At 40.9% G+C, this 27,648-nt stretch overlaps 1 protein-coding gene across 1 annotated transcript; it reads right to left on the reverse strand.

The window, feature by feature from the left end:
• Nucleotides 1-1,839: 1,839 nt before the first annotated feature.
• On the reverse strand, nt 1,840-3,023 carry LOC148036135 (glycine-rich RNA-binding protein GRP1A-like). The gene is made up of 2 exons (XM_087678141.1): nt 2,685-3,023; nt 1,840-2,333 (listed from the first exon to the last, which is right to left on the reverse strand). The coding sequence occupies exons 1-2, from the start codon at nt 2,796-2,798 to the stop codon at nt 1,980-1,982; spliced, it is 468 nt and encodes a 155-aa protein (XP_087534267.1). The 5' UTR covers nt 2,799-3,023; the 3' UTR covers nt 1,840-1,979.
• Between the last annotated feature and the right edge of the window lie 24,625 nt (nt 3,024-27,648).

Here is a 27,648-nt window from a genome sequence, read left to right on the forward strand (position 1 = left end):
CTAGGATAGAAACATTCCTCCATATGCAACCAAGTTTCAATATTTCCAATGCCTTGATATTTTCTTAGAACATGCATCTCCACCCATGCGAGCGATGTGAAGGGAGGCAATCAAAATTCCAATCTCCAAGTAGGGCAAGGTTAGTTTAACATTGATTTTCAAGGGAAGCCATTGTTAACTCCAAGTAGTATTGGCCACATACACGTAAGGTCAAGGGCTTAAAGTAAGTTACCTACAAAAACAAAGCTTCCCTCACCCTTGCCCCTTCCATCATTGCATGTTGAGAAGCCATCATTTGCCAGCACAACTTTCACATTCTCATCTGATTTAACCTTGGTATCAGCCACATACACTTAAGCTCAAGGGTTTAAAGTATGCTATCTACAAGAACAAAAGCTTCCCTCACCCCTTCCCCTTCCATCATTACATGTTGAGAAGCCATCATTTGCCATCACAGCTTACACATTCTCATCTGATTTAACTTTTGTATTGACCACACACACTTAAGCTCAAAGGTTTAAACTATGCTATCTACAAGAACAAAACCTCCTTCACCCTTGCCCCTTCCATCATTAAATGTTGAGAAAGCCATCATTTGCCAACACACAACTTTCACATTTTCTTTTTCATCTACTATTACCTCAAGACAACTACGTCTTACTTGCCAATTCTTATCACTTCATATCATATTTTTTGGCACTAAACAAAACCCAATCTCCTTGCGCATTCCAAGATATCATTTTGATCGTCTTGTTAATTTTAATCATTTGGTATCATATATTGTTGGCACTAGTCAAAACCCATTTGATCCTAACAATACATCTGGTTTGTTCAAGCCAAGATAAAAGAGAATTCATGAGCTTATGGTCGCTAATAAAGGCACAAAAATCCATGTCCATTGAAAGCTATCAAGGCACTTTAACAATTTTTAAAGATTCTTGCTATTGTTGTTCCCTTTAACGTTTGTGATGTGGGCAAGGGTACAAGGACAGTCACTTGGATGAAATTTTAGATACTGTAGGATTTGGGTGAACTGTTTGTTTGCAATAAACAGTTCTGTTATCAAATTTAATTTGGAAAAAACGTTTTACTGATATAAGGACAGTCACTTAAGTGTCCAGGTCGTTTTGTGATGAAATTTCATTTGAGATATCATGTCTTACTGGTACAGGGACAGTCACTTGGGTGTTCAGGTATCTCTAACATCAGCTGAGTGCAACAGGGCTTAATATTTACCATTTCCTTTGGTTTCTCAAGAACTGTAAATTTGCATATTCCTTCAGGATATTATATACAGGTAAGAGAACCAAATTCACGTACAGTACAGCAAAATCCGTTACAGAGCTATTCTATTAAAACACCTTGTTCTAAACATTTATCCTATTGAAGCAAAATTTTATTGGAAAACATAACAATTCGTATGCTAAACCAATTCATAACTATCAACTACCGTCGAAGTGGCAAGCTGATTACTTCCTCGCTTTATTTCTCACTAAACTTCCAATATTGTTTAAATCATGCGAACTGATATGCACATGTATAGAATATACAAAAGTTCACCTTTTATTTTCTTCTGTATATCTGTAGTTGAGGCATAGATTTTCCTATACACTTCAACAATGCATCAGGTTTGCCTACATAATCCTTTTGCAATGTACATATTTATTCACCCTTTCGACTTCATCTGTCGTTAACTTTATTCCTTCCTATGCACTAGGACAATTGATCAGGTTCACCTACGAAGTCCTGCTGAAACATCATTTTCACCAGGAATTCACAAGGAACTTCATGCCCTCTCTTACTACAATAACAAGGTCTAAGATCATGCAATCATACAACTAGCAATAAGTCAGCACTAAAAATTTTAGAAAACATACAAACTCTGCTGTTTTGTTCAAATAGTATCATGACGTCCACATAGTATATTTCTCCAGATGAACACTAATAAAAAGACACTCTCACATACTACACTAGCTCCATCACTCCCTCCAGCTTCCTCCGTAGCCACCACTTCCTCGGCTTCCTCCGTAGCTTCTCTCGCTGCGCTCTCTCCCACCTCCATAGCTGGATCTACTACTGTACCCAGCACGCTCTTCATAACGAGATCCGCCTCCATACCCGGCACCATAGCCAGATCCTGAGCTGCGGTAACCACCGCCTCCACCTCCACCTCCACCACCTCCAGACCTGCTCTGAGCCTGATTCACGGTAATGTTACGTCCATCGAGTTCTTTTCCATTCATGGAGTCAATAGCATCCCGCATGGACTGCTCGTCCGCAAAGGTCACAAAGCCAAAACCCCTGGATCTTCCGGTTTCACGGTCATTGATGACCTGCAAGAGTAAAAAGGGCCCGACTTTTACTCTAGAACTACAGCCTCGTGGACAAAAAACCATCATCCAAAATACAGTCACAAGAGAGGCCGGGACAGGCCAAACATTTTCAGCTAAGAAATAACTAAATCGCTAAACACAAAAACCATGCGAGATAAGAGAAACGCAAACGCATTTAAAAGCAGCCTTGAAAAGGTTCAAGTGCGACAGATCTAACAGATGTTTCCATTGCTGGACAGAAAACCACCAGATCTCATGCTTAGCAAGAAGAACGCCTATCCTAGACCCCCGGGACCTCCAGGCCTAGCTAAAAGGACACCAGATCCGATGCACAGCGAAAGGAGCACTTACCTTGGACTCCAAAACTTCACCGTAAGGACGGAACGCGTCACGCAGGCCGTGGTCATCAGTAGCCCAGGCCAAGCCACCGACGAAGCAACGGAATTCCACATCTGCAGAGGCCATGGCGTGTTCTGAGAAGAGGAGGAAAAAACGGAGAGAGGAAGCCACAGGGAACGAAGAAGAGGACGGACGGAACCGGGACTTCCTGAAGCTAAGCCCTAACCCTAAGTCCTAGAAACAGACAGAGGACGGCCTAACCCTAAGAAAAGCTGTGGAGGAACGGCAAGAAGCCGTTTAACCTCCTTCACGAACCGGCACCAGGAAACAGAAAGAACGGGGGGAGTTTCTGGACTCTCCCCCAAGCTTTTATAGGAAACCCTAACCCCCGACCTTTGGCCTGCAGATATCCTGGAGTAGATATTTTCTTAGTGCCTGTTCCCCCCTACCTATGTCAGACAACTAACCGGACCAGTCGCACCCAGCCTTTAGAAGTTAGTGGAGAGAGAGAGAGTGAAACGCCAGTCTCCCCACTCACCCTCGGACCGCATCGCACCCTACGGTTTCTTCTGAGGGGGGATATCCTGACCCCAACTTCCTGCTACTTAGCACCCAGGTTTTACAACACACAAAAGCATTCGAATATCTTAATACAAATCATGTATTTCAAAAAAGCTAAAAAGCTATAGTAAAGCCACCAGTATCTAAAAGAATATGGATGTTCATCAAAGCATGCAAAAATACTCATGCATGGAAGATAGTTATACCAAGGCACCTAGAGTATAGTCCCCCTCGTGTTGACAATGCTGCTCTTATTTTAGTAATCACTAATTGTGTGATATGAATTCTTATATTTAAAAAATGCATATAATACATTAAAAGAAGAATGATCAAATTGGAAGCTGCGTAGTTGACATGAAGCCTAGCCTTGTGTCTTCAACTATTTGAGTTTAACCATACTGTATGCAACTGTAGATTTGGTTCCCCTAACAAAGGATGCAAAATTGGTGCCATCCTCCTCTAAGAACAATACTATCAAGTGTTATGAACAAAAGATATGCAAAGTTGAAACAAGAAAGAGAAAAATATTTGTACACACATGCATTCATGGGGGTATATGTAATAATATATGTAAAGACAATAGAGAGAAATTTTGATGGAGACTTTCTATTAAGAAATGTAGGCCATGAATTGCTTTACATAGCACATTGAATTTTGGAATTGGTCTATAGGCCAAGACATATTGAATTTTGGAATTGACATTGAAGATTTGTGCACAATGTTGATTAACATCCTTGCATTAGGACTCTCAATTCTAACCTCCAAAGATTCATAAGGGAGCTTTTAAGAGTCTCAAATCTTACCTTCAAATATTCATATCCAAGGTTTACAAAATATTGGCTCATTGAACATATCTATAAACATGTATGGAATGAAAAAACTTGCCTTGCTTATACATATCCTTTTCTTTTTAAATGTGCACAATATATTAATTTCAAAAGTTGGTGCGCAAATCAGATGATGTATGTGCGCGTAGTGAATGTTGAAAGGTCCCCAAGAACAAAGAACTCTACAACAGCTTCATAAAAGCAAGAAGAGAGTTTCCACAACATAAGACAAAAAGGCCAATTGGGTGCAATCTCCCCCCATGCCTTATGTGAGCACTTCACAAGGCATGTATTTACATATTTATTAATCTCTAAGCTAAAAAATAGCTCAATTTACAATTAGCATGCTTTTGGCTTTTGCGTTTGCTTTTGCCCAAATAAAGAGTAAAGTGTTTGGGTGTCCCAAAAGTCGAGCTATGCCCAAATACAATATCCAATGATGAAACATTTAACCAAGCGCCTATGCGCATACAAAATAATAAATGTTTGTCAAGCGCTTTAATAAATAAGTACACCTAAATAAATATTGGCACCACCCCTTTAGTGATAAGGCGTGTGTCCATAAAAAATAATAATTCTTCTAGGTATTTTGAATTCACATCGCCATCGCCCAGTGCTTTCCAACACCACCGCTACCTGCTTTACATATCAACCGAAGCATTCACAATTGCTAGAAAATAATAAAATAAAACCCACAAAAGTGAATACCTAGCAATCTTCAACTACAAAATAATTAAATAGGTTAGAACTCTATCCTAACCTTAATTTAACATGAGTGCTTTCTAAACTCATAAGCATCCATTAATTTAATATGTATTTTACGGAATCACCCACGTGCACATTAAATTAATGTGACGCCCAAAAATGATAGGTGTCCCCGTCAATTTCTCGCACAAGGAATCCACCTTGTGTACGAGCCCCAGCAAATAAATATAGTTTTACGGAATCCACTGAAAAACCTCACAAAATCCACCGTGGAATATGCCTCCTAGCATCATGCCCCCAGGGTGAGATAGCAATTGTCCTCAATTGCTATTAGCTCAATGTGGAGCGAGCAGTGAGGGGTAAGCACTTAGGTCGCGGGCATGCATCCATTGGGCTTCTTCAACATGATTTTTAAACTTAACCAAATATCTAGAATATCTACGACTAGTTCTCTTGATCATAGACATGCAACTCTCTCTCTTTATCATCCAATTTTCGGCTCTCAAATGCTATTACCCTGTGTTCTTGCAACAAGACTGCACCAATACCCCTTCGACTAGCATCACACTGGATGGTAAAATTCTTTGAAAAGTCAGGGCATACGAGGATGGGGGCCGAAGTGAGTAAGTCTTTCAGCTATTGAAAATTGCGGTCAGCCAATTCATCCCATAGGAAAGCCTCTTTTTTCAGCTTGTCTCTTAACGGGGCTGCAATTGTGGCATAATGGTGAATAAATCTCTGATAAAAAGAGGAGAGGCCAAGAAAACCACACAAGGAGGTAGTGGTAGTGGGGATGGACCACTCCCAGACACATTGCACTTTCTTAGGATCAGCTTGGATGCCTTTTTCACTAACGATGTGTCCTAAGTACTCAACCTTTGTTTGCATGAAGACACACTTGCTTTCTTTGGCAAATAGCCGGTGCTCTCTCAGTGCATCAAAACCTGACATGCTTTAGATGCTCATGCAGTGACTTGCTGTAAATGAGTATATCATCAAAGAATTCCAACACAAACTGGAAAAGCCATGGCTGCAATATCTTATTCATTAAGCTCTAAAATGTGGTGGTGCATTAGTGAGCCCAAATGGCATGACAAGGAAATGGTACAAGCCATGGTCAGTCCGAAAGGCTGTTTTGACTTTATCACCCACCCTCATTCTGATTTGGTGGTAACCGGATCGCAAATCAATCTTGGTGAAGTAGCGTGCTCCCTTGAGTTCATCAAGTAAGTCATCAATTCGAGGGATGGGGTATCTATTTTTTACGATGATCTTATTGAGATCACGGTAGTCAATGCACAACCGGAAAGATCCATCCTTTTTCTTAACCAATAGAACCGGAGAGGCATAAGGGGAAGAGCTAGGCTCTATGAATCTCATCCCAGTGAGCTCCTTGACTTGCTTTGCTACTTCCTCTCTCTCGCATTTAGAGAGTCTATATGGGGGTTATTGATGGGCTTGGCATGGGGCTCCAAGTCAATTGGGTGATCCACCGATCTTTAAGGGGGAAGGGTAGTGGGGGGCTGAAATAGGTCCTCATATTCAGCCAAAAGCACTTTTAATGCTGCATTTTGCTTCCCCAAGGTGTGTTGGTCATCATTATCCTTATGCAAATGCAAGACAAAGATTTGGGAGCGTTTCTTGAATTCTTTTTTGAGTTGTCTTGCTGTTATAAGCTAAAAATTTGCATTTTCTTTGATTCCCTCCAAGTGTACAAGCTGCCCATGCATTACAAACTCCATATACAGCTGAAAGAAGTCCATAGAAATTTTTCCCAAATGCTGAAGCCAATCACATCCCAAAACAACATCCACGGGGCCCATATCAAGGGTAATTAAGTCCACCTTTGGTATGTAATTTTCAGCAAGCATAAGAGACACTTGTGTGCATACATGGGAGCTCACTTCCTCATTTCCATTGGCCACTTGAACCCGAAGAGGTTGTTGTAATTCAGTGGGAACACATGTCAAATGGCCAAGAGTTGATTTATTCACAAAACTATGTGTGCTGCCACTATCTATGAGGATGTATACACTCTTGCCATCAATGTTACCATGCACTCTTAGAGTGTTTGGCTCCTAGAGCCGGTCCATGCATCCATGGAGATCGAGCAGGCTAATATAGTGGTGAACGAGGGGTGCCAAGGGTCATTCCCAAGCATGTCATCAATGGGGGCACACCGGGGTCAAAAGGGAACCCGTCCGGTGAGTCATAAAACTGATCGATATCAATATCCTCTTCATATTCAGCATTTTCAGCAAGTGTCATTATTGGAGGGTTGTCATGCATGTCCTCTTCCAGCTTGTCACTATCTTCCCGCACGTACATGCTATTAAACTTGACAGTGGCGTTCTTAAAGGGGCATTTGGATGCATGATCAGTCGTGTACTTATCCCCGCATTTAAAGCACAAGCCTTTGGCTTTTCTATCCTTGACAACTTCAGGAGGAATGAATTTTTGACCGTTAGGACTGAGGCCATTCCTTGCCTTATTTTCAGCATACTTTGGGTCACTTTTGGAGGGTGGTGTTGTCCCAAAATTGCCATATTTCCTTTCAGCATTAAAAGTGGGGTAAGTAGGAATTTTGGGACTGCCATTCCCTGCATTGTTGCTGCGATAATTATTAGCATATGGGGGTTGCCTAATAGGGTATCTTTGCTGTCCTGCAATAGGCTGCATAACCTCATTGCGGCGGTATTTTCGACCGTAGCGTTCTGCCAATTCTATGGCTGCAAACAAGATGGCTGGCTTTTGAGCCATTACATTAGCTGAGAGATGCGTATCTAGCCCATAAATGTATTTATGCAATTTAGCCTCATCACACTGACAGCCTCAACATACATGGATAGGTTCATAAATTGGTTGGTGTACTCCTTCACGGTGAGATTTCGCTGATCAAACTGATACCATTGCCTAGCCAAGCGTTCTTTTTCCACCGGGGAGACAAAAACTTGGATCATATGCATCTTGAACTCTTCTCAATCACGAAACTGTTGATTTTCTCTTTGAACGAATCTCCACCATGTGTGGGCAAAACCTTCTAAATGAAGGGAGGCAAAAATGATATTTGCCTCATCGGTACGGGGGTAGATGAGAAAATAGGCTTCCAATTTAGAGGTCCATTCCTGTAATTCAGCTGGGGATGAGGGCTACCCATTGAATTTAGTAAACACAATCTTGTCACGCAGCTCATTTGGGCCTGGCTGCCCATGAATGCCATGTGCTACATGCTGCCCATACATGCCTTGCTGTCCAATCCCCAGCTATCCAAAATTCCCATGGGGGCCATGCTGCCCGTGCATTACATGAGGACCAAATTGCCCATTAGGACCTTGCTGTCCCAAATGTCCATGCTGCCCATTACCATATGCATCCTGCCCATGCACTCTGTGCATTCCATGCTGCCCAAGATTTGCATTGGAGCCATTCCCTTGAGTGTGCAAGTAGCTTCCGTTACGGGGGAGTTGGGGTGCCAAGGATGGGCTTGAAGGATTCATAACGGGAGAGGGGAGGAGGGGCTCATCATGTCGAGTGGAGGGCTCACCCATCTCATAAGTGCTATGGGGAATGCCATGGGTATCACCGAGACCTTGCGGGCTATGTCCGGTCTCCAAGGGGGGAGGGCGGTTCGCCTCACGTGGAGGGACATACTCCTTGGGTTGATCCGAGGGGGGGGCAATGGCGGGGATGAGGGCGCCCATGCGCTCTATGAGTAAGTCCATCTTGGCCATCATCTTGGAATGACGGTGATCTTGGCGGGTCTCCATCTCCTTGTGGCATTGCTCCATCTCTCGATGTCGTTCAGCATGACGGGTCTCATGTTGGCATAAGGTTTGGTTGAGCAGAGATAAGCAGTCTATCTCGGGGGCACCCTCTTCAAACATGTATTCACAATCCTCCTGGGCTGAGCTAGGATCATTCATTGAGGCACGGGAGTCCCTTATTTCATGGTGAAATTCCTCCTGGGCCTTTGCTTTACCCTTGTGGCATGCCATCCTAAGTGCAGTTCACCAGACCCCTTGTTACAGAAATGACGATAACTTGAGCTAGGGAACTCTGATCGCCAAAATTTCTGATTCAAATGAAAGCCCTTGATCCCCTCTACAAGGCTGTGTAAAAATATCTCCAACAGTAAATGATCAGGGCTTTGCTGTAATCACTTTTTGTGGCCTGACTGTGTAGGACTGATGCTTGTCCCACAGTACCTCTGGGTACAAAACTGAGTGAATCTCCCAAACTGTAGGGCGGAATGGGGAGGTTTTTAGTTCAAATCGAAGGGAAAGATGCCCTCTTCGAATCAAGTTATAGAGCCTGTGCTCAGTCACACAAAAAGGCTTTGTTGTAATCAGCTTTTGCAGGCTGACTATGTAGGACTGCTGCTTGTCCCATAGTACCTCTGAGCACAAAACTAAGTGTATCTCCCAAACCGTAAGGCGGAATGGGGAGGTTTTTAGCTCAGATCGAAGGGGAAGATGCCCTCTTCAAATCAAGCTATAGAGCTCACACTTAGTCACACAAGAAGGCTTTGCTGTAATCAACTTTTGCGGGCTGATTGTGTAGGACTGGCTGTCTGCAATAACCTGCAAAGACTCCCTCAAGGAGCATACTTTATCCCAATGGTGAGGGTCTTATCCCAGACATCTAGGGCCTCAATAGTGGCTCTCAATGACCCATAAAGCCATACATCCTTTGCATCCATAGTTCATTGCTAAGACCAATTCCATGACTGCATACCCTGCCCTTCTTGCATTGCATCCACCATACATTACCAAGTGGTCCGTGACATTACCAATGCATGTAGGGGCTTGTAGGCTCAAGTGATTAGGGTTCGGGCTATTCCATCAAATGTACCTGCACCTGCAATAATTCTTTGGGCTCTGGATTACTGGGAGGTGGGCAAAGTTTCCCTGGGCCGGGTTGTGCACCCCTTCAGGGTCTTTGATGGCAAGGGGGGGTCACCCCTCTTTTGTCTTGCCACCTCGCCTGGCATCGGGCTTTTCCTCACCCGGAATATACATGGTGGACATTTATTAATAAAACACCCAGCATGAGATGCATTTCAGGAATCAAAAATTTGGGCTTTTCATGAAGTGCATGGAATTGGAATGTGGAATAGGGATAGAGAGCTTACCGGCAGTGACTCATTGCCTACTCACCCTTATACAATGGATTTTTTATCACTTCTTAGCTCAGCCAATTCACAAGAAGCCAAACGGGTTATGGGTAAGCAAAAATATAATCACAATGAAGCTTCAGCATGAGTAAAATCCATTTCAGTACTATAAGATCAAAGGGAAATGATTGGGATTAATACTCAGCAAGCATTCAATGTCTGTGACTCCTATTATCTGCTTGGACTCATACATTCTCTCAAACAAGTGGATGGGATTCAACAAGAGGCTTAAACAGAGAAAACGAGAGCCAAGAATCGGTTACCTTGAGTCTTTTGGAGAAGAAGGCAACCACTAATGCCATCTCAGTCCTTCATGAGAGCTCCACTTTGATCCCGCATGCTCCACAGCTCCAAAATGGTTGTGCTCCGTCAAGAAAGGGTGAAGTCAAGCTTGGGGCAGGATGGCTCAAGACCTTCCCATGAAGAGTTCTTGCTGAAATTGAAGTTCTACTCCATAGCCATGGCTACCCACAAGTGCATGCCTTCAAATCTTGCTTGTAATCTTCTTCCCATGCTTCTTGATGGCTGAAATCTTGAGCTAGGTTGAAGAGGGACTCCCGAAGACCAAAATCTTCAAGATTTCTGAGCTTGATGCCAAGGTTCCATGGCTGCCATGGATTGCACCACACCAGGGTTTCTTGAAGTGCAAAGGGGAGTCCAAGGGCTGAGGAAGATGCCTCTAATGCTTCCCAAGAAGGTTGCCAAGAGCCAGGAGTGAGGCCAGGAAGGAGAGGAGGGCTGGGGGGCTGTCCAGCAGGCAAGGAAGTAGCCCGTTTTTTGCACCGCAAATTTCGGGGCTGCTCCTAGGGGCTACAGGCAGGATAGACCAGGGTTGCTGCTACTCAATGTGATGCTCCAGCTGAGGGGAAAGCCTTGGGACAAGCCATTCTTCCTGAAGAAGAGGGGGGGAGCACAATTTCTGAGTTTCTTGGGCTGGAGCTTCCATGGCAGCTTGGGCAAAAGAGGAGAGAGAATGTCTTCTTGAAAAGTAACTGAGTTTTTGGCCTTCTCTAACTGTGCTACCCTCCTTTTTGCCCAAAACCCTAAAAAACTTGCATGAAAATTAGTGACAACCTGTCAAATTTGTCTACCCGCCTCCAGATTTGTCCATGGTTCTTGGGAAAGCTCCAAGAAAGGCTGCCATAGTCTTCAAGAGGGCTGACAGCCTGCCTGAGTACTCATATGTACCTATAAAAGAGATGTAACTAGAGTTTTCTAACTGTGGGAAACTGTGAGAGCCCTAAATCTATGGGAAAAGAGAAGGATCAAGGACAAAGCTCTGATACCACTTGTAATGAAGGAGACCTAACTGTCCTAACTAAGGGGAAGGAGAGAGAGAAGGGCTACAGAAGAAGAGGGAGAGGAGAGAGAAAGGCGAGAAGAAGAGAGAGAAAGAGGGAGAGAGGAAGAGGAAGAAGAAGAAGCCATGGAAGCTTGAGAAGGTGAAAAGAGAGTTTCTTGATAATTTCTCTTATGCCTCAAAATATCCTCTTACACCTTATATATCGTCAGTATGACTAGTATGTTTCCATGCCATGCTCCCGTGATCCCCGTTCATTACAGAGGGAAAAAAAAAGCTTATTCACAAAGGAGCTGTCTAAGTGGTTCCCTGCCTCCTCGTCGTGATCTGAGAGCATAGCAGGGGGCTCTTCATTGTTAGGAACATGCATGTATTGATGGTTTGTCGCGAGATTGCCTGCAGAGGCCATTCATTCTAGGAGCTTTGCCTTTGCGCGAGGTGGTAAGCGATTGGAAGCCCTTAATCTTAGCTTCGCAAGAAGGTCCCCAAGAACAAAGAACTCTACAAAAGCTTCATAAAAGCAAGTGTAGTGAACGCCTGAAGGTCCCCAAGAACAAAGAACTCTACAAAAGCTTTATAAAAGCAAGAAGAGAGTTTGCACAACATGAGACAAAAAGACCACTTGGGTGCAATCTCCTCCCATGCCTTGTGTGAGCGCTTCACAAGGCTTGTATTTATAGATTTATTAATCTCTAAGCTCAAAAATAGCCCAATTTACAATTAGCATGCTTTTGGCTTTTGTGTTTGCTTTTTTTCAAATAAAGAGTAAAGTGTTTGGGTGTCCCAAAAGTTGGGTTATGCCCAATATAATGCCCAATATAATGTCCAATAATGAAACATTTAATCGAGTGCCTATGCGCATACAAAATAATAAATGTTCGTCAAGCCCTTTAATAAATAAGCATGCCTAAATAAATATTGGCGCCACGCCTTTAGTAATAAGATGTGTGCCCATAAAAAATAATAATTCTTCTAGGTATTTTGAATTCACACCATTGCTCGGTGCTTCCCAATGCCACAGTTTCCTACTCTACACATCAACTAAAGCATTCACAATTGTTAGAAAATAATAAAATAAAACCCACAAAAGTGAATACCTAGCAGTCTTCAGCTACAAAATAATTGAATAGGTTGGAACTCTGTCCTAACCTTACTTTAATAATTAAATAGGTTGGAACTCTATCCTAACCTTAATTTAATACTAGTGCACTCTAAACTCACAAGCATGCATTAATTTAATATGTATTTTTGTGGAATCACCTGCTGTGGAATCACCCACATGCACATTAAATTAATTTGACGCCCGAAAAGGACATGCGTCCCGTCAACTTCTCGCACAAGGAATTCACCTTGTGTACGAGCCTCGACAAATAAATATGGTTTTACATAATCCACCAAAAAACCTCATGGAATCCACCATGGAATAAAAACCTCACTGAATCCACCGTGGAATATGCCTCATGGCATGAAAAGTAGTGAGTATGTACATCACCACATTTTGTGATGTACACACTTACTTGATATACTTAATATTTGCTCTCTAAAAGCTAGATCTCCCTTTGATCTAATTGAAGAATGGAAGAAAGGGTGTGTTCCTCGAGACTGGTCTAATTGAAGCTATGCAAGTTTCCTTTCTTCCTAGATTCATAAGATGTCTTCTTAGTGAGTTGGAACTCCTATTGGATATACTCCGGTGACTTTCAATCAAACTTGACGAGATCCTATAGATGATCCCATCTATGTATACCTAATAGGCTTGCTACTACCTAGTGAGTTGGAACTCCTATTGGATATACTCCGGTGACTTTCAATCAAACTTGACGAGATCCTATAGATGATCCCATCTATGTATACCTAATAGGCTTGCTACTACCCAATTCTACCAAATACTAGCCCCAGTTTATTATTAGTTCTCTCTCTCTCTCTCTCTCTCTCTCTCTCTCTCTCTCTCTCTCTCTCTCTCTTTCTCTCTCTCCCCCCTTTTTTGGTTGGGAGGTTTCCTTCCTCTCCTTTCTACAACTCACCCCTACCAGCCTCTTCACAAAAATTCCTCCATCTCACCTCTTGTTGGCTCAAGAAAAAAGTGATGCTCAAGCCTCTATGTAGAAATTACTCCATCTCGCCTTCACTCTTTTGCATTAGTGGCCCTACCATCACCTCCATCTTCTGCTTCACTAACTTCTCCTACTAATTGACTTGCTGTGGCAATCCCTTCAATTAGCATCCCTTCCAAAAGTGCCCTCCTTCAAGACTTGTTCTTGGATGCCTTGTCAACTCTAATTAAAGCTTTGGGGCTTTACAGGATAATTGCCCTCCCATCTAGAATTAAGACATCCCTTCTAGTTGTAAGAAGTATGCTATCTCATATTCCTAAATAACATTTTTATTTATTGTGTTTATTTTGGTTCTAGCTATCATCATTATTAGTTGCATGAGAAGCCCTAATTATATATGATGAACCTAGGTACATTTGGGGATGATGATTTGGTGAGCATCTTGTAGGTAATATTATTAACAAGAACTGATCATTATGAGGGCAAAGGTCTATGTTGTTGTGGCTTATGGTCCACAATATGGCTCTAGATATCATGTGTGGCTCATAGTTTTCAATGCTTTGTTCTAGTTTAAGTCTCTTTCAACACTTTCAATCGAGTTGATTGAATCATAGAAATGGAAGTGGCTTAAGGTGCATGATTTGAACCTTTTGTACAATATGAGAATGAAACTCTAGTTGATGATGAGCAAATGGACAATAGGTCTTCTGATAAACAAGACTTAGAGAGTGACCATGTTGACTATGAACTTGAAGATAAAGCCTCTATCCATGATATCAAAACCATTGACTACAACATTGAAGGAGTAGCCATATACAAAGTCAGAGTTGAACTCGAGCTATGACCCATGAGTGAAATCCCCTCATGGAGGAAAGGATTTGATTTCAACTATGAATTCAAGGTTAGCTCCAATAATGACCTTGAAATCCCTTAGCCTTCAATGACTTGATGCATTAAGGGGGATCTTTGAGTCTACCTAAAGTGCAAGAAGTTGAATAAGGAAAATAAGAAAAAGGCTAAGGATTCAGAAGCTGAGTGACAAAAGCAACATTAAGATCTCCCTAAGCTATTTATGAAGTTCAAGAAATGAGACCATATTGTGGTGTTGCTAGGCACTAAACAACAAGGACAAACTAGCAAACTAATTGAAGGACTTGCTAAGGTCAAGGAAATCAGCTTGGTCAATGAAGGAGAGAAGCCTCAACCCATTTTCATAGTCGATGATCTAAACGAGAGTGAGGAGGCTAATCTTGTGAACCTCTTGAAAGAGTTTTTATACATGTTTTCTTGGTTGATAGAAGAACTCAAAGGAATAGATCCTAGCATTGTCATGTTGCACAACATTGCTGATATCACACATGTGAAGTAGAGACTATATGTGATGAATCCTAAGCACACGCATACTATCGAAAAAGAGATCGTTAAACTCTTAGATGTTGGACTCATCTGTGAAATTGAGCTCACAAAATGGTTATCTTTGATTATCATAGTATCAAAGAAAAATGAAAAGATCAAAGTGTGCATAAACTATAAAATCAATGCTACAAGGCACATACCTTGCAATTACAAAGTAGGAATGGGAACCGCATAGTCTTCTATGCTAGATACACATTTTCATGGCACTGTATTAGGTTAGGTATCACTCTTAGAATTGTACTCCTCACATTTGATTACAAGTAACCTCCCTTACACAAGACAAAACCTTAGGCAAATGACTCAACACTAGTCACTCAATCATGGGCCATCCATAAACCCTAGGTAATGGCTTCTTGGGTTATCTTGTAGGCACATAGGGATAGAGCATCTAGGGGACCTTGTCACATGAGCTAAGAATTGGAAATCAAGAACATATTGAATGACATTGTGTTTGAAACCCTAATGTGGTTGTCTTTCATGAGAGTAAGAAATTACTTGAGCACCTCAAGATATTTGAATCTTGCCTAAACATAACGACGAAAAGACTTGTAAAATAGTTGTCTTGAGCTATCAACAAGCCTAGCTTGCAATACAACTTGCTGAGTACACCACTTGAATTTTTGATATTGAGAAGAGAAGTTTGATTGTAGCAACTCAAGGGTGATCATTAAGCCCCAATTCCCTATCTATCTAAACTCGACTCCACTTCTCAAGGACTATCCAATTAGCCAAGGTTGCAAAGCATTGTCGTCCTTGTACCTAATAAAACCATATCTCTTTGCATCATTCACTTGCAATTCTACCATAGCATTAAGTGCATGCATCCTTATTTCATTACTAGAGGCCCAAATTGCACATAAAGAAGGCACATTCAAGGTTTTAGTACCAAATATATTAGAAGGGGATAGTGTTCTTGCCTCTACACCCTTTGGAAGTGAATCATTCGACCATTGACTTGGGTAGACTTTGGAAGCCTCATAGAAGCTTAACATCTCTATTGTGATGAAAAGGACCTTTATGCTTGGAGGAAATCCATTGAGAATCTCGAGTCTAGGGAGGCAAAGCCCTCAAACATACAAGCATTCATCCATTAGGATCCAAGAGATAGAAGAAGTAGTTGAGGAGCCAAAGCACAAAAAAATTTCAAGAACGCCCCTCAGGAGGGACTAAACAACTAGGTCAAAACCCACTCGAATCCTTGAGTCTAAATTGAGATGAGCCATTTGAAAGAAAGTACATGAGAGGCCATGATCAAAATTAGAGAGAATAGTGTACCTAAAATCAAAAAGGAAAAACCACTGTATAATTTATGCAAAGTCTAATTATGCATCACACTCTTGTTTTGGAAAGCAAAAATATTGTTTGAGCACAAATGTGCAAGTAAGTCACATTGGTCACATTGAAGCACATTGTTTTGAAAAAGAGAAAAACATGTTTGTTGACAAAGTCAATATTAAGCGTATGCTATCACACATTGTATGAGAAAGGAAAAATTTGTTTGCACAAAAGTCTCACTTATCAAATAAGTTGTCATGTTAAGGAGGTTCGGATGACTATAAGAAAGGAAATGCTTCACAAATAAGGGCTAAGAACAAGAAGGAACACACCATTCAATCAATTAACCAGACCAAGTCACAAGCAACAAACTTAGAACCCTATCAAGTTACATACAACTGCTCGAGGGCCAAACAAATCAAAAGAGAGACCATTGAAGGGATGCGCAAAGAGAAAAGAAAATCCTAAAGAGTTGTCATGGACCATGACATAAACCTAGGATTAGATGTCATTATTAAGAGAAGATTAGAGGATCCAGTTTAGTTAACCCCATAAGAGTAGCATGGATACCTTAGCTTAAAGAGAATTTGGACCGCACAAACATAGTGTTGAGAACATCCTGCTAAGAGCAAAACCCAATATGTACAAAGAAACAGAGGCTATAGAACTTAAAGTGCCTCTCTAGTCTACAATGGAAAATTAGGCAAGTACACCCCAACACCTATACTGCTAACAAATCATAATGTCCCATCCACACTTGCAGTAAGATATGTCTTCTTTGAGCAAACAAATCAAAACCTCCATTCCCTTGCTCGAAATCATTAGTCTCATTCTGCTTCATCAACTAGGAAGATCCCACAACAATGCTAGGCTCAAGTTCAAACTTTGAAACCACAGACTTTGATCCAACCAAGTTTCCAATAGATATCCAAAAATTGATCATGTAGTATTGGTAGATGTAGAAGCAAAGAAGAGATTGGGAAGATACCCATTGCAACAAGTAGCTAGATTCATGTGGTCTCAATGAATGGGAAGACATAGGAAGGAGGAAAAATTAGAATAAGTTTAGTAGATATTAGATTTGATTGGAGGAATCAAAACCAAAGAAAAGGTGGAGATAGCTAGACAATCATGCCTTTTGAACTTTGATCAAAATATAGCAAAAAGAAGAAAAAGAAAAAGAAATATTGCCACTAGGTTGACAAGTATAGAGTAGTCAATGACCCATACAATGTTGTCAAACAATTGAGCAAGTCTAGAATGCAAGTAATCTCTTACATGCGAACAAGTAAGGATAAACCTTTCACTATGCCTAGGTGAGAAAGGTAGGACCCTGTTTGCAAATCTTAATGACACCAAGGCAAATAGCTTTAACTCCCTTAAGCACTATTCATAAGGTGATTCTCAAAAGTAGGATATGTTAATAATCTCATTGTCAAGCTCATGAATGTGATCCAAAAGGACAAGGAGGAAATTTGAGACTACATCATGCAAGTGTGTAGTCTCTACAAGAGGATCCTTATCACTGAATGGTCTACACAAAGAGCTATGTCAACAATCTTCATAAATGAAATTAAGAACAAAGAGTTATATAAATCCCTAGCAAGTAACTCTAGCCTATAAAGAGATGTATTGGCTAATGTGATTGATGAAGCCATAAGATTGGATGACTTGTTGAATGTCAAGACAAGAGTTCTGAGTGGACATGGTCCATATGATAGCTTGAGTGTAGCGCTAATAGAGGTAATGGATCACTACGCTAAGGTGTTGATGGGGTTAAGGGGTCAAGAGGTAGCCTACATTAGGGCACAATGGTATGTAAACCAAAGGGTCAAAGGATAGGCAATCAATGTGAATAAACTCAATAAAAGTTGAGGTTTAGAAATATCCATGGATATGCCTAAAGATACCAATGCGGTGCTAAAAGAGGCTATCATTTGGAGAAGGCTGGACAATCAAGCGGTGACCTCATGCCTTCTAAACTTTGATCAAACAATAGCAAAAAAAAAGTAATATTGCTAGTAGATTGACAAGTATAGAGCAGTCGGTGACCCATACAATGCCTTCAAACAATTTGAGCAAGTCTACAATGCAAATAATCTCCTACATGTGAACAAGAAGGCACAAGGCTTTGGCTATGCTTAGATGAGAAAGGTAGGACTTGGTTTGTGATTCTTAATGATACCAAGACAAATAGCGTTAACTCACTTAAGAACTATTCATAAGGTGATTCTCAAAAGTAGGATATGTTAATAATGTCATTGTCAAGCTCATGAATGTGATCCAAAAGGACAATGAGGAAATTTGAGACTACATCATGCAAGTGTGTAGTCTCTACAAGAGGACCCCTATAGTTGAATAGCCTACACAAAGAGCTATGTCAATAGTCTTCATAAATGAAATCAAGAACAAAGAGATATAGATCCCTAGAAAATAAATCCAACATGTAAAGAGATGTATTGGCTAATGTGTTTGATGAAGTCATAAGATTAGATGACTTGTTGAATGTCATAACAAGGGTCCTGAGTGGACATGGTTCATAGGATAGCTTGACCATAGAACCAATAGTAGGTTTCAAGAGATAGCCCACATTAGGGCACAAGGGTATGTAGACCAAAGGGTCATAGTTAGTGTGAACAAACTCACTAGAAGTTGGGATCTGAAAATAGTCCATGGATCTTACTAAAGATACCAATCAATGTTGTTAAAAGAGGCTATTATTTGGAGATAGATGGACAATCAAATGCCGACCTCATGCCTTCTAAAATTTGATCAAACAATAGCAAAAAAATAGTAATATTTCTAGTAGGTTGACAAGTATAGAGAATTCAATGACCCATACAATGCTTCAAATAATTTGTGTGAGTCTACAATGCAAATAATCTCCTACATGGAAACAAGCAGGCACAAGCCTTTTTCTTTGCCTAGGTGAGAAAGGCATGAATTGGTTTGTGAGTCTTAACGACACCAAAACAAATAGCTTTAAATTGCTCAAGAACTGTTCATCATGTGATTCTTAGAAGTAGGATATGTTATTAATCTCATTGTCAAGCTCATGAATGTGATCTAAAAGGACAAGGAGGAAATTTGAGACTATATTATGCAAGTGTGCAATCTCTGTAAGAGGATCCCTATAGTTGAAAGACCTACACAAAGAGTTATGCCAATGGTCTTTCTAAATGAATCAAGAACAAATAGTTATATAAATCCTTAGCAAGTAACTTTAGCCTATAAAGAGATGCATTGGCTAATGTGTTTGATGAAGCCATAATATTGGATGACTTGTTGAATATCATGACAAGGGTCCTAATAAGTGGACACAGTCTATAGGATAGCTTGACCATAGTGCTAATAGTAGGTAATGGATCACTATGATAAGGCATTGCTAGGGTTAAGGGGTTCAAGAGATAGCCTACATTAGGGCACAAGGATATATGGACCAAAGGGTCAAAGGATAGGTAGTTAGTGTGAATAGACTCACTAAAGTTGGGGTCTAAAAATAGTCCATGGATCTACTTAAAAATACCAATGTGGTGCTAAAATATGCTATTACCTTGAGTGGTTGGGAGGTTAACTGAGTTTTTTCTAACTTTTGTGCTTGTTGAAGGCAAGGCACCATAGTACTTTACATTGAAGGAAAGGAATGCTAAGGTAATTCAATCAGTAGGCACTATCACCATTCATAGCAAGATATCTACCATCTTTAGCAAATGATACTTGATGTGTAGGAGATGGGAAAAGGAATGGACCTATTGTAAGAAATGACAAATTCAAGTCCAACTCCAAGAAGCCTTGAGGTGACCCATAAGACCTAACATAAAATTTGTGTACTGCAGAGGTAACCACCTTTCAGTGAAATGCCATGATTCTTGACCTAAGTCCTGCATGAATTATGGAAGATTTGAGAATGAGGCCATCCATCATTTTGCTACGTGTGAAAAAGGTTGCCATACCCTCAAACTTATCAATAATAATCTTGTCCAATGAATATCTAGCTCAATTATGGAAAGGAGCTCAATTAGCTCTCCATGTATCAAATGTTCAGAAACCACTTGCACCTAGGGTGAAATTTGATTGGAGAGGGATACTAAGGCCCTTTTTAGACCAATTGTAACACCTTCACAAAGTGACCCCAATGCACTAGGGGAGCTACTAGATGAAGAGCAGTATATGAACCTCTACAAGTCATAGGATGAAGAGGGGAACCCAATTTTGATGGATTACAAACCTGTTACCAATGATGGCACTCAAGAGAGAAAGGGATCTAGGCACAATAAGCATGTAAGCTCTTGAACCATTGACTTATGGAAATTGTGGCCACCCTGGGAATATTTCATCTCAATGCCTAGTGAAGGAGCAAGCAAACAAAGATAAAGCCCAATGAACGAGCAAGATAACAAAGATAAAGTTGAGTTGGATGCCTTAAATATGTCATTACTTATTTCTATTCCAATTACCCAAGATAAATGCTTCCACCAGAAAGGCAATCATGCCTTCAGTACTTTTAGGACTCTTTAAAATAGAATCCCTAGATAATGAGGCCATCCCAATACCATTGAAGGTAATGACAAAGACTCAGGCTCAAGTACAATAGGTAGTGTTTCAGTGCTTGGGCTTAGCAATTGGGACACTTCATCAATGGGAAAGAAGAACAAAGAGAATACGAAAACAAGAGTTGAGACCAAGATCAATCTAAAGAGAGTGATGTCAAGAATCGTGCGGTGGGAGACTTTGCTTGAGCTGCTGTGCCAAACACACACAGTATACACAAGAGGAAGCTCACTCAAGAACACAAGAAGAGAGATGGAGGCCAAAACGTTTTCTTGCTGATTTCTTCTTCTTCTTCCACACAGTATATAATGTACACAAAGTATAGATAAGATACAACATAAAGAAAAGTAGCCTACTAAATCAAACAGTGCATAACCGACTACACTAATCGATTGGTGCTATGTCTTTGCCAGCTGTAGGTAGGTGTAACAAACTAAATATAATAAGTGATAAGTCAGTGGCCATGTGAGTATCATAATGACCACCAATGTGCTAAGTGTAGATGTGCGGACCCATCTAGCCAGGTGGTCCATCATCAATGTCTGCACGTGTTGAGCTTGCCATCTCAACACTCCCCCTCAAGCTCAACTCTATTTCTACAACTCCAAGTAAGCTTCGAAACTTTTGAAGCTTCTCTACACCCAATGCCTTTGTGAAAATGTCAGCTATCTGATCCTGTGTGCTAACATATACCAAGTCAATCTCTCTTGCAAGTATCTTCTCTCTCACAAAGTGGTAGTGTACCTCAATGTGCTTTGTCCTAGCATGGAACACTGGATTCCTAGCTAGTTGTATGCTGCTCATGTTGTCACAATGAATGACAACTGGACCATCTCCCTGCACATCCAAATCACCTAATAACTTTTGCAACCATACCATCTCACATGCTGCCATAGCAGCACTTCTATACTCAGCCTCTGTACTTGATAAAGCAACTATAGGTTGCTTTTTGCTGCTCCATGTAACTGCTGCACTACCAAGGGAAAACATGAATCCACTTGTAGATCTTCTGTCTGACATGCTACCAGCCCAATCTGCATCTGTGTATCCAAATACCTGTATGTCCTTACCTACCTCATAAAAAAGTCAATAATGTAAAGTGGACTTCACATACCTCAATATGTGTCTAACTGCATCCAAATGAGGCTTTCTAGGCATCTGCATAAACTGACTGACAAGGCCAATAGCATAGCTCAAGTCTGGCCTTGTGATAGTCATGTAAATCAAACTCCCTACTATCCTCCTGAACATAGTAGGGTCTTCTATCTCATCCCCAACGTCAGCACTCAACTTCACATTTTGCTCAAATGGTACTGAAAGATGCTTACATGCTGTCATACCATACTTGGATAACATATCCAAGCCATACTGCCTTTGGATAGCCATATATCATCATCACATCTGATCACCTCAATACCAAGAAAGTATCTCAGCTCACCCAAATCTTGTAATAATCAAGTCATCCACATAGATGACTATGATGACCAAACCTACATCTCCCTTTCTCACATAAAGTGAGTGATCAACATCAAAAATACAAAATCCAATATTGACAAGATACTCTCCAATCTTGTCAGACCATGCTCTAGGTGCTTGCTTCAGCCCATAGAGCGCCTTCTTTAACTTGCACACATATGTGGGATACTCTAAATCCTCATAACTTGCTGGCTGCTCCATAAACACTTCTTCTTGCAATTCACCATGCAAGAAGGCATTCTTAACATCCATTTGTTGCAAACTCCAACCTTTGACTACTGCCAAGGCAATCACACATCTAACAGTTGCCATTTAGCAACTGGACTAAATGTCTCTTCATAATCTATGCTATATGTTTGAGCATAGCCTTTTACAACCAGCCTAGCTTTATACCTGCTAACTGAACCATTTGCATTATGCTTAACTTTGTTAACCCACTTATAGCCAATAGCTTTCTTACCCTTAGGTAAGGGTACCAAATCCCAAGTCTTATTGGCTTCTAATGCAGCAATCTCCTCATCCATTGCTGCATCCCAATGAGCATGACCAATAGCATCTTCAAAATAAGTGGGCTCAACATCCTCAACTAGTTTCACCATATAAGCATAATGGTGAGCTACATAACCTTCAAAACCAAATCTTTTAACAGGGTATCTGACCCTGCTAGATCTGCGTACCACCAAATCACTCAATGGAGCCTTTACATTACTATGAGCTCTATGTACACCTGGTGTCCTGACTGAAGGAATGCCAAGCTCATCATCCAAACTCTCCAAACCACTAGAATCTCCATCAAATCCCAAATGACTGGTAGATGCATCATTACCATCCAACACTTTCTTCTTTCCTTTGTCCTTCCTTGCAACACTTATAGATCCACCTAAAGATGTGGGGCTACTTCTTAGTCTCCCAGACCAAGGGGTCACTGTAGATGTAGTACCAGATGATGTTTCTGGTCCACTAAGACTCCGTGATTCTTGTTTATCTTTCTTCACATAGCTGTCCTGATCATTATCATCATCCAAAACATCACCAGCAGGTGTATACCAACTTCCTATCTCATCAAAGATAACATCCCTGCTCACTCTGAACTCACCTATGATAGGACAACGATACCCTTTCTACTCTAAAGAGTATCCAATAAAAACACATTTTTCTGCCTTTGGATCAAGCTTCTTCCGTAGCTCATCTGGCACATGAACGTATGCAGCACAGCCAAATACCTTCAAGTGCGATACATCAGGCTTCTTGCCAGTAAAGCATTGTTCATGAGTCATCCCATGAACTACAGCTGTGGAGTTCTGTTCATAATTTAGACAGTAGTATGGACAGCCTCAGACAAAAAATGTTTGAGCATATTCTTTTCAGCCATTAATGCTCGTGCAACTTCTGCAATATGCCTATTTTTTCTTTTTGCAACACCATTTTGCTGTGGGGTATACCTACAAGTAAATTGCATCTTTATCCCATGAGTCCTCAAGAAGCCATTGAACTCATTAGAGAGGTACTCTCCTCTCCATCTGATCTCAAGCACTTCACTTTTAAGCCTGTTTCTATTTCAACAACTGCCTTAAAAGATTTGAAGTGCTCAAACACATCACTCTTTTCCTTCATGAAGTATACCCATAGCTTCCTTGAACAGTCATCAATAAATGTGACAAAGTATTTGCTACCACCAAGAGATACATTCTGTGTAGGCCCCCAAACATCTGTATGTACTACATCAAGTATATTCATGCTCATTCTCTATCATGTGAGAAGGGTTGTGTCGCCTGCTTATCAAACTAGCATGCTTCACAGACTTTATGAAATTCTGCAACTCTAAAAGAAGGCAACCCTGTAACCAATCCTCTGGACTGCATTAATTTCAGCCTTTGCACATTTGCATGTCCAATACGTTTATGCCATATTTCAATATCTGCAACTACTCCTTTTCCTTTAGCATACATTACATCATCAATTGCAGAAATTCCAGCATCTAAAGTGAACATTCGGCCAACTCTACTTCCTTTTGCGACCAACCTGCACTTATCATTAAAGTCTTCTACAAAACAACCTTTTGCATTGAATCGGACTTGCAACCCCTACTCTACCATTTGGCCAACAAATACTAGATTCTTTGTAATTGATGGCACATGTAATACATCTGTCAGACTCTTTGTCTGGCCATCATACAAGGACAAGGAAACCTTTCCAATGTGTGAAATTGGGTGACATGAATCATCACCCGTTTGCACATAACTTGGGTTTTGTAAGTCCTGCATCTCTCCAAACCATTCAACATGACTGGTCGTATGATTAGATGCACCTGAATCGACATACCATACATCATCATGTGTCCCCTTTCCTGTAACTTCATTCATCATATGCTGTGTAACAAACAGACACTCATTTTTATCTTCATTCTGTTGTGAAGACGATGCATAGTTTCCTTGCTGTAATTTACCACTGCAAATATTATCCTTCTTTGCATAGCAATGGGCTGCAATATGGCCTGTTTTGCCACAATAATGGCAAACAATAGCAGAATTTTCAGAACCTCTATTCTGCCATCCACCTCTTCCTCTAGAGCTTCCCCTGCCTCTAAAGTTTCCTCTACCTCCAGAAACCTGCAACTCACCAAACTGTTGATTGAACCTGTTTTGCTGATTATTGCCAGCACGTCCCATACCACGGCCTCTCGAAGAGGATCTACCACGTCCCCTTCATGAGCTCGAGTAAAATGCTTGGACCTATTCACCATTTCTTTCAGACGAATCACCTTATATATTGATCTCTTCAGTAATCATGAGAGAGATCAGCTCATCAAAATCTAGAAATGGCTTCTGTACATATACTGAAGTAACAAATGATTTCCATGCCTTCTCATTGTTAAGGCCACTCAGAGTGGATGAAACCAAATAATCATCATCCGACATTGCATCAATTGGTTGCTGCTAAAGCATCTGCAATGCTCCTCACCTTCAATACATACTCATTGACATACATTTTTTCTTTCTTCAAGGCATTCAACTCTTGCTTGAGTTGAATCTTTCGTGCCTTTGTATTTATTGAAAACATGCTCTCAAAAATTGTCCAAGCTGCATGTGAAGTTTCTACATTCCTGATATGTCCCAACATAGTATTATCAATGACAGCAGATAGCCAGTACATCACCTTTTTATATTTCGCATTCCACTCTTTCCATGCTTTTAACTCATCTGTAGTCGGAGGGATACCTAGCTTTGGCTCCTTTTCTTCACCTAAGACAAACTCATAAAGGCTCAATGAGAAAGTTCGTCACACGGAACTTCCATGAAGGATAGTTGTTCTTGTCGAGCTTCTCAATAATGGGATTTCCATTGTTCTATGCCATTATCACAAACAAGGATACAACACAACAAGCTAGTCTTCTGCAATCTTTCACAACACGTGCACAACAATATACCAAGCAACCTTTTTCACTGATTGCTCAATAGTACATGTAATCTGCAACCTGTTTGTAGATAAACCTTATGTTTACTTCCTATAAACACCTCAAATTTTACATATTCACAATCTGTAACCTGTGCATCCACTTTCGGTCAATACAGCCCAAATCACAGTGTACCTTGAAACTGATGCCCGCAACCTTGCGGCTCTAAAATGGGGCCTGAAATGACCTCAGATGCCCAAAATAATTGTGGATAGCCCTAAAGGGCTTATCTGTAGAATATACAGTGATTTGCTCACACACCAAATCTCATAGCAATTTGAGATTTTTGCTTAATCCTGCTTCCGGTGCCTCCACAGGCACTATCCAAGAGAGAGAGTGGAAGAATGGGAGAGCTTCTTACCCATTGCTTGCTTGATCGAACCTTGCTTCTTCTCCTTCGCTTCAGCCTCTCTCAGTGGTGCGGCTCTGATACCATGTCAAGAATCATGTGGTGGGAGACTTTGCTTGAGCTGCTATGCCAAACACACACAGTATACACAAGAGGAAGCTCACTCAAGAACACAAGAAGAGAGATGGAGGCCAAAACGTTTTCTTGCTGATTTCTTCTTCTTCTTCCACACACTATATAATGTACACAAAGTATAGATAAGATACAACATAAAGGAAAGTGGCCTACTAAGTCAAACAGTGCATAACCAACTACACTAATCGACTGGCACTATGTCTTTGCCAACTGTAGGTAGGTGTAACAAACTAAATATAATAAGTAATAAGTCAGTGGCTATGTGAGTATCATAATGACCACCAACGTGCTAAGTGTAGACATGCGGACCCATCTAGCTAGGCGGTTCATCATCAATGTCCGCACATGTTGAGCTTGCCATCTCAACAAGTAATAGTGTGACAATGCTAATTGTGAGAAGAAAAGTCTTAAATGTTGAAACAACAACCTCAACTCCTAAGATAAAGAAAAAACTAGTGCCATAGTAGGGGAATATCTTGAAATGGAGATTGTTGAAAAGGCTAGAAACTTGGTCTAGGAGGCTCAAGCTCATTGTAAAGTTGTACCTAGTGCTAGAGAATAGTGTGTGTATCAGCTTTGCTCGTTCTTCATAGTAGGATTTAGGATGTTTTCTATGGGCACACCATCATTGGTAAACACCTTCTGTTACTTATACCCGACCTTGTATACATATCTATTTTACTTCTTGGTATCCTTTTTACATCATGTCATGCTGAGTGCCTTCGTGAACAAGAGCATGTGAGTTGAGAGCGTGAGAGGGTGAGGGACATAAAATGAGAAGCCATCTTCTTATCTTCATCTCCTTGAGCTCATTGCTACAAGGTGCTTCTCCATCTTGGCAATAAGGTGTTGAGATATCGAGCTCCACTCGTGATATGCTAGGGTGACCATTGTGCATTTATGTCACCGACGTGTCAGTTGCAGATGCAGTTGGTACACCGCCCATGAATAATAGCTACATGACAGCTATCCTTATCTACTCTAGTTCGTGGCTCAGTTAGTATGCCACCTTAGTTAGTTGAGTTTGGTTTGAGACCCATATATAGGGTTCTTCTATTTCTTTGTATTAGAGTTTTTTTTTTGGCTTACACAACTAAGAAGAGGAAAATTGTTTTTAGCCTCCACCTTTATGTGTATTCCCCCATTGTGCAAGCAAGAAAGCTACAAGTGAGACTCCTTCCTTCTCTCCCACAATCTTGACATGGTATCAGAGCCTTGTTCATGGTAAGGAGCTCAAGAAAGCAAGCCAAGCTCGCGGTGACCCTGTTTTTTTGATTTGAGGCCATTTCGGGGCCTGTTTTGGAGGCAGAAGTTTTCTGCACGTACTTAGGAAAAGGCCCAGTTTTATGCTGTGCAACCATTGTTCTACAGGTCGGTGAAAAGTTACTATAGAAATTGCAACGTATGCTTGTGCGCAAAGACATTGGGAGTTACAGAATCATCCTTGTTGCCTATTGATGCAAAATCGTCACTAGGAAGTGACTGTGTGGTTAAATACCACTTTAGTCAGTTTTGCAGATTTGCCCTTGTGAGGGTGAAGCTGTGTTCTTTGCAGTGACATAATTTTTTGCAGTGTTCTGTAATGGCGTCTGATTCTCTTTCACAGATTGTCACTGAAAAGCTTGACAAGAACAACTTTCAAGCATGGAAGTTTAGAATGACGAATTTCCTTATGGGAAAAGGATATTGGGAATTTGTTG

Source organism: Lygodium microphyllum, chromosome 5 (assembly GCF_053477565.2).
Source record: "Lygodium microphyllum isolate KBCC chromosome 5, Lygodium_microphyllum_v1.1.10, whole genome shotgun sequence".
In the NCBI taxonomy this organism is placed as follows: Eukaryota; Viridiplantae; Streptophyta; class Polypodiopsida; order Schizaeales; family Lygodiaceae; genus Lygodium; species Lygodium microphyllum.

Excerpts from the sequence above, each read along its gene's own strand:
- LOC148036135 (XM_087678141.1), bottom strand. The coding sequence starts at position 2,798 with ATGGCCTCTGCAGATGTGGAATTCCGTTGCTTCGTCGGTGGCTTGGCC. Across the intron at positions 2,334-2,684 it reads GTGAAGTTTTGGAGTCCAAG|GTCATCAATGACCGTGAAAC; the intron begins GTAAGTGCTCCT and ends TTACTCTTGCAG.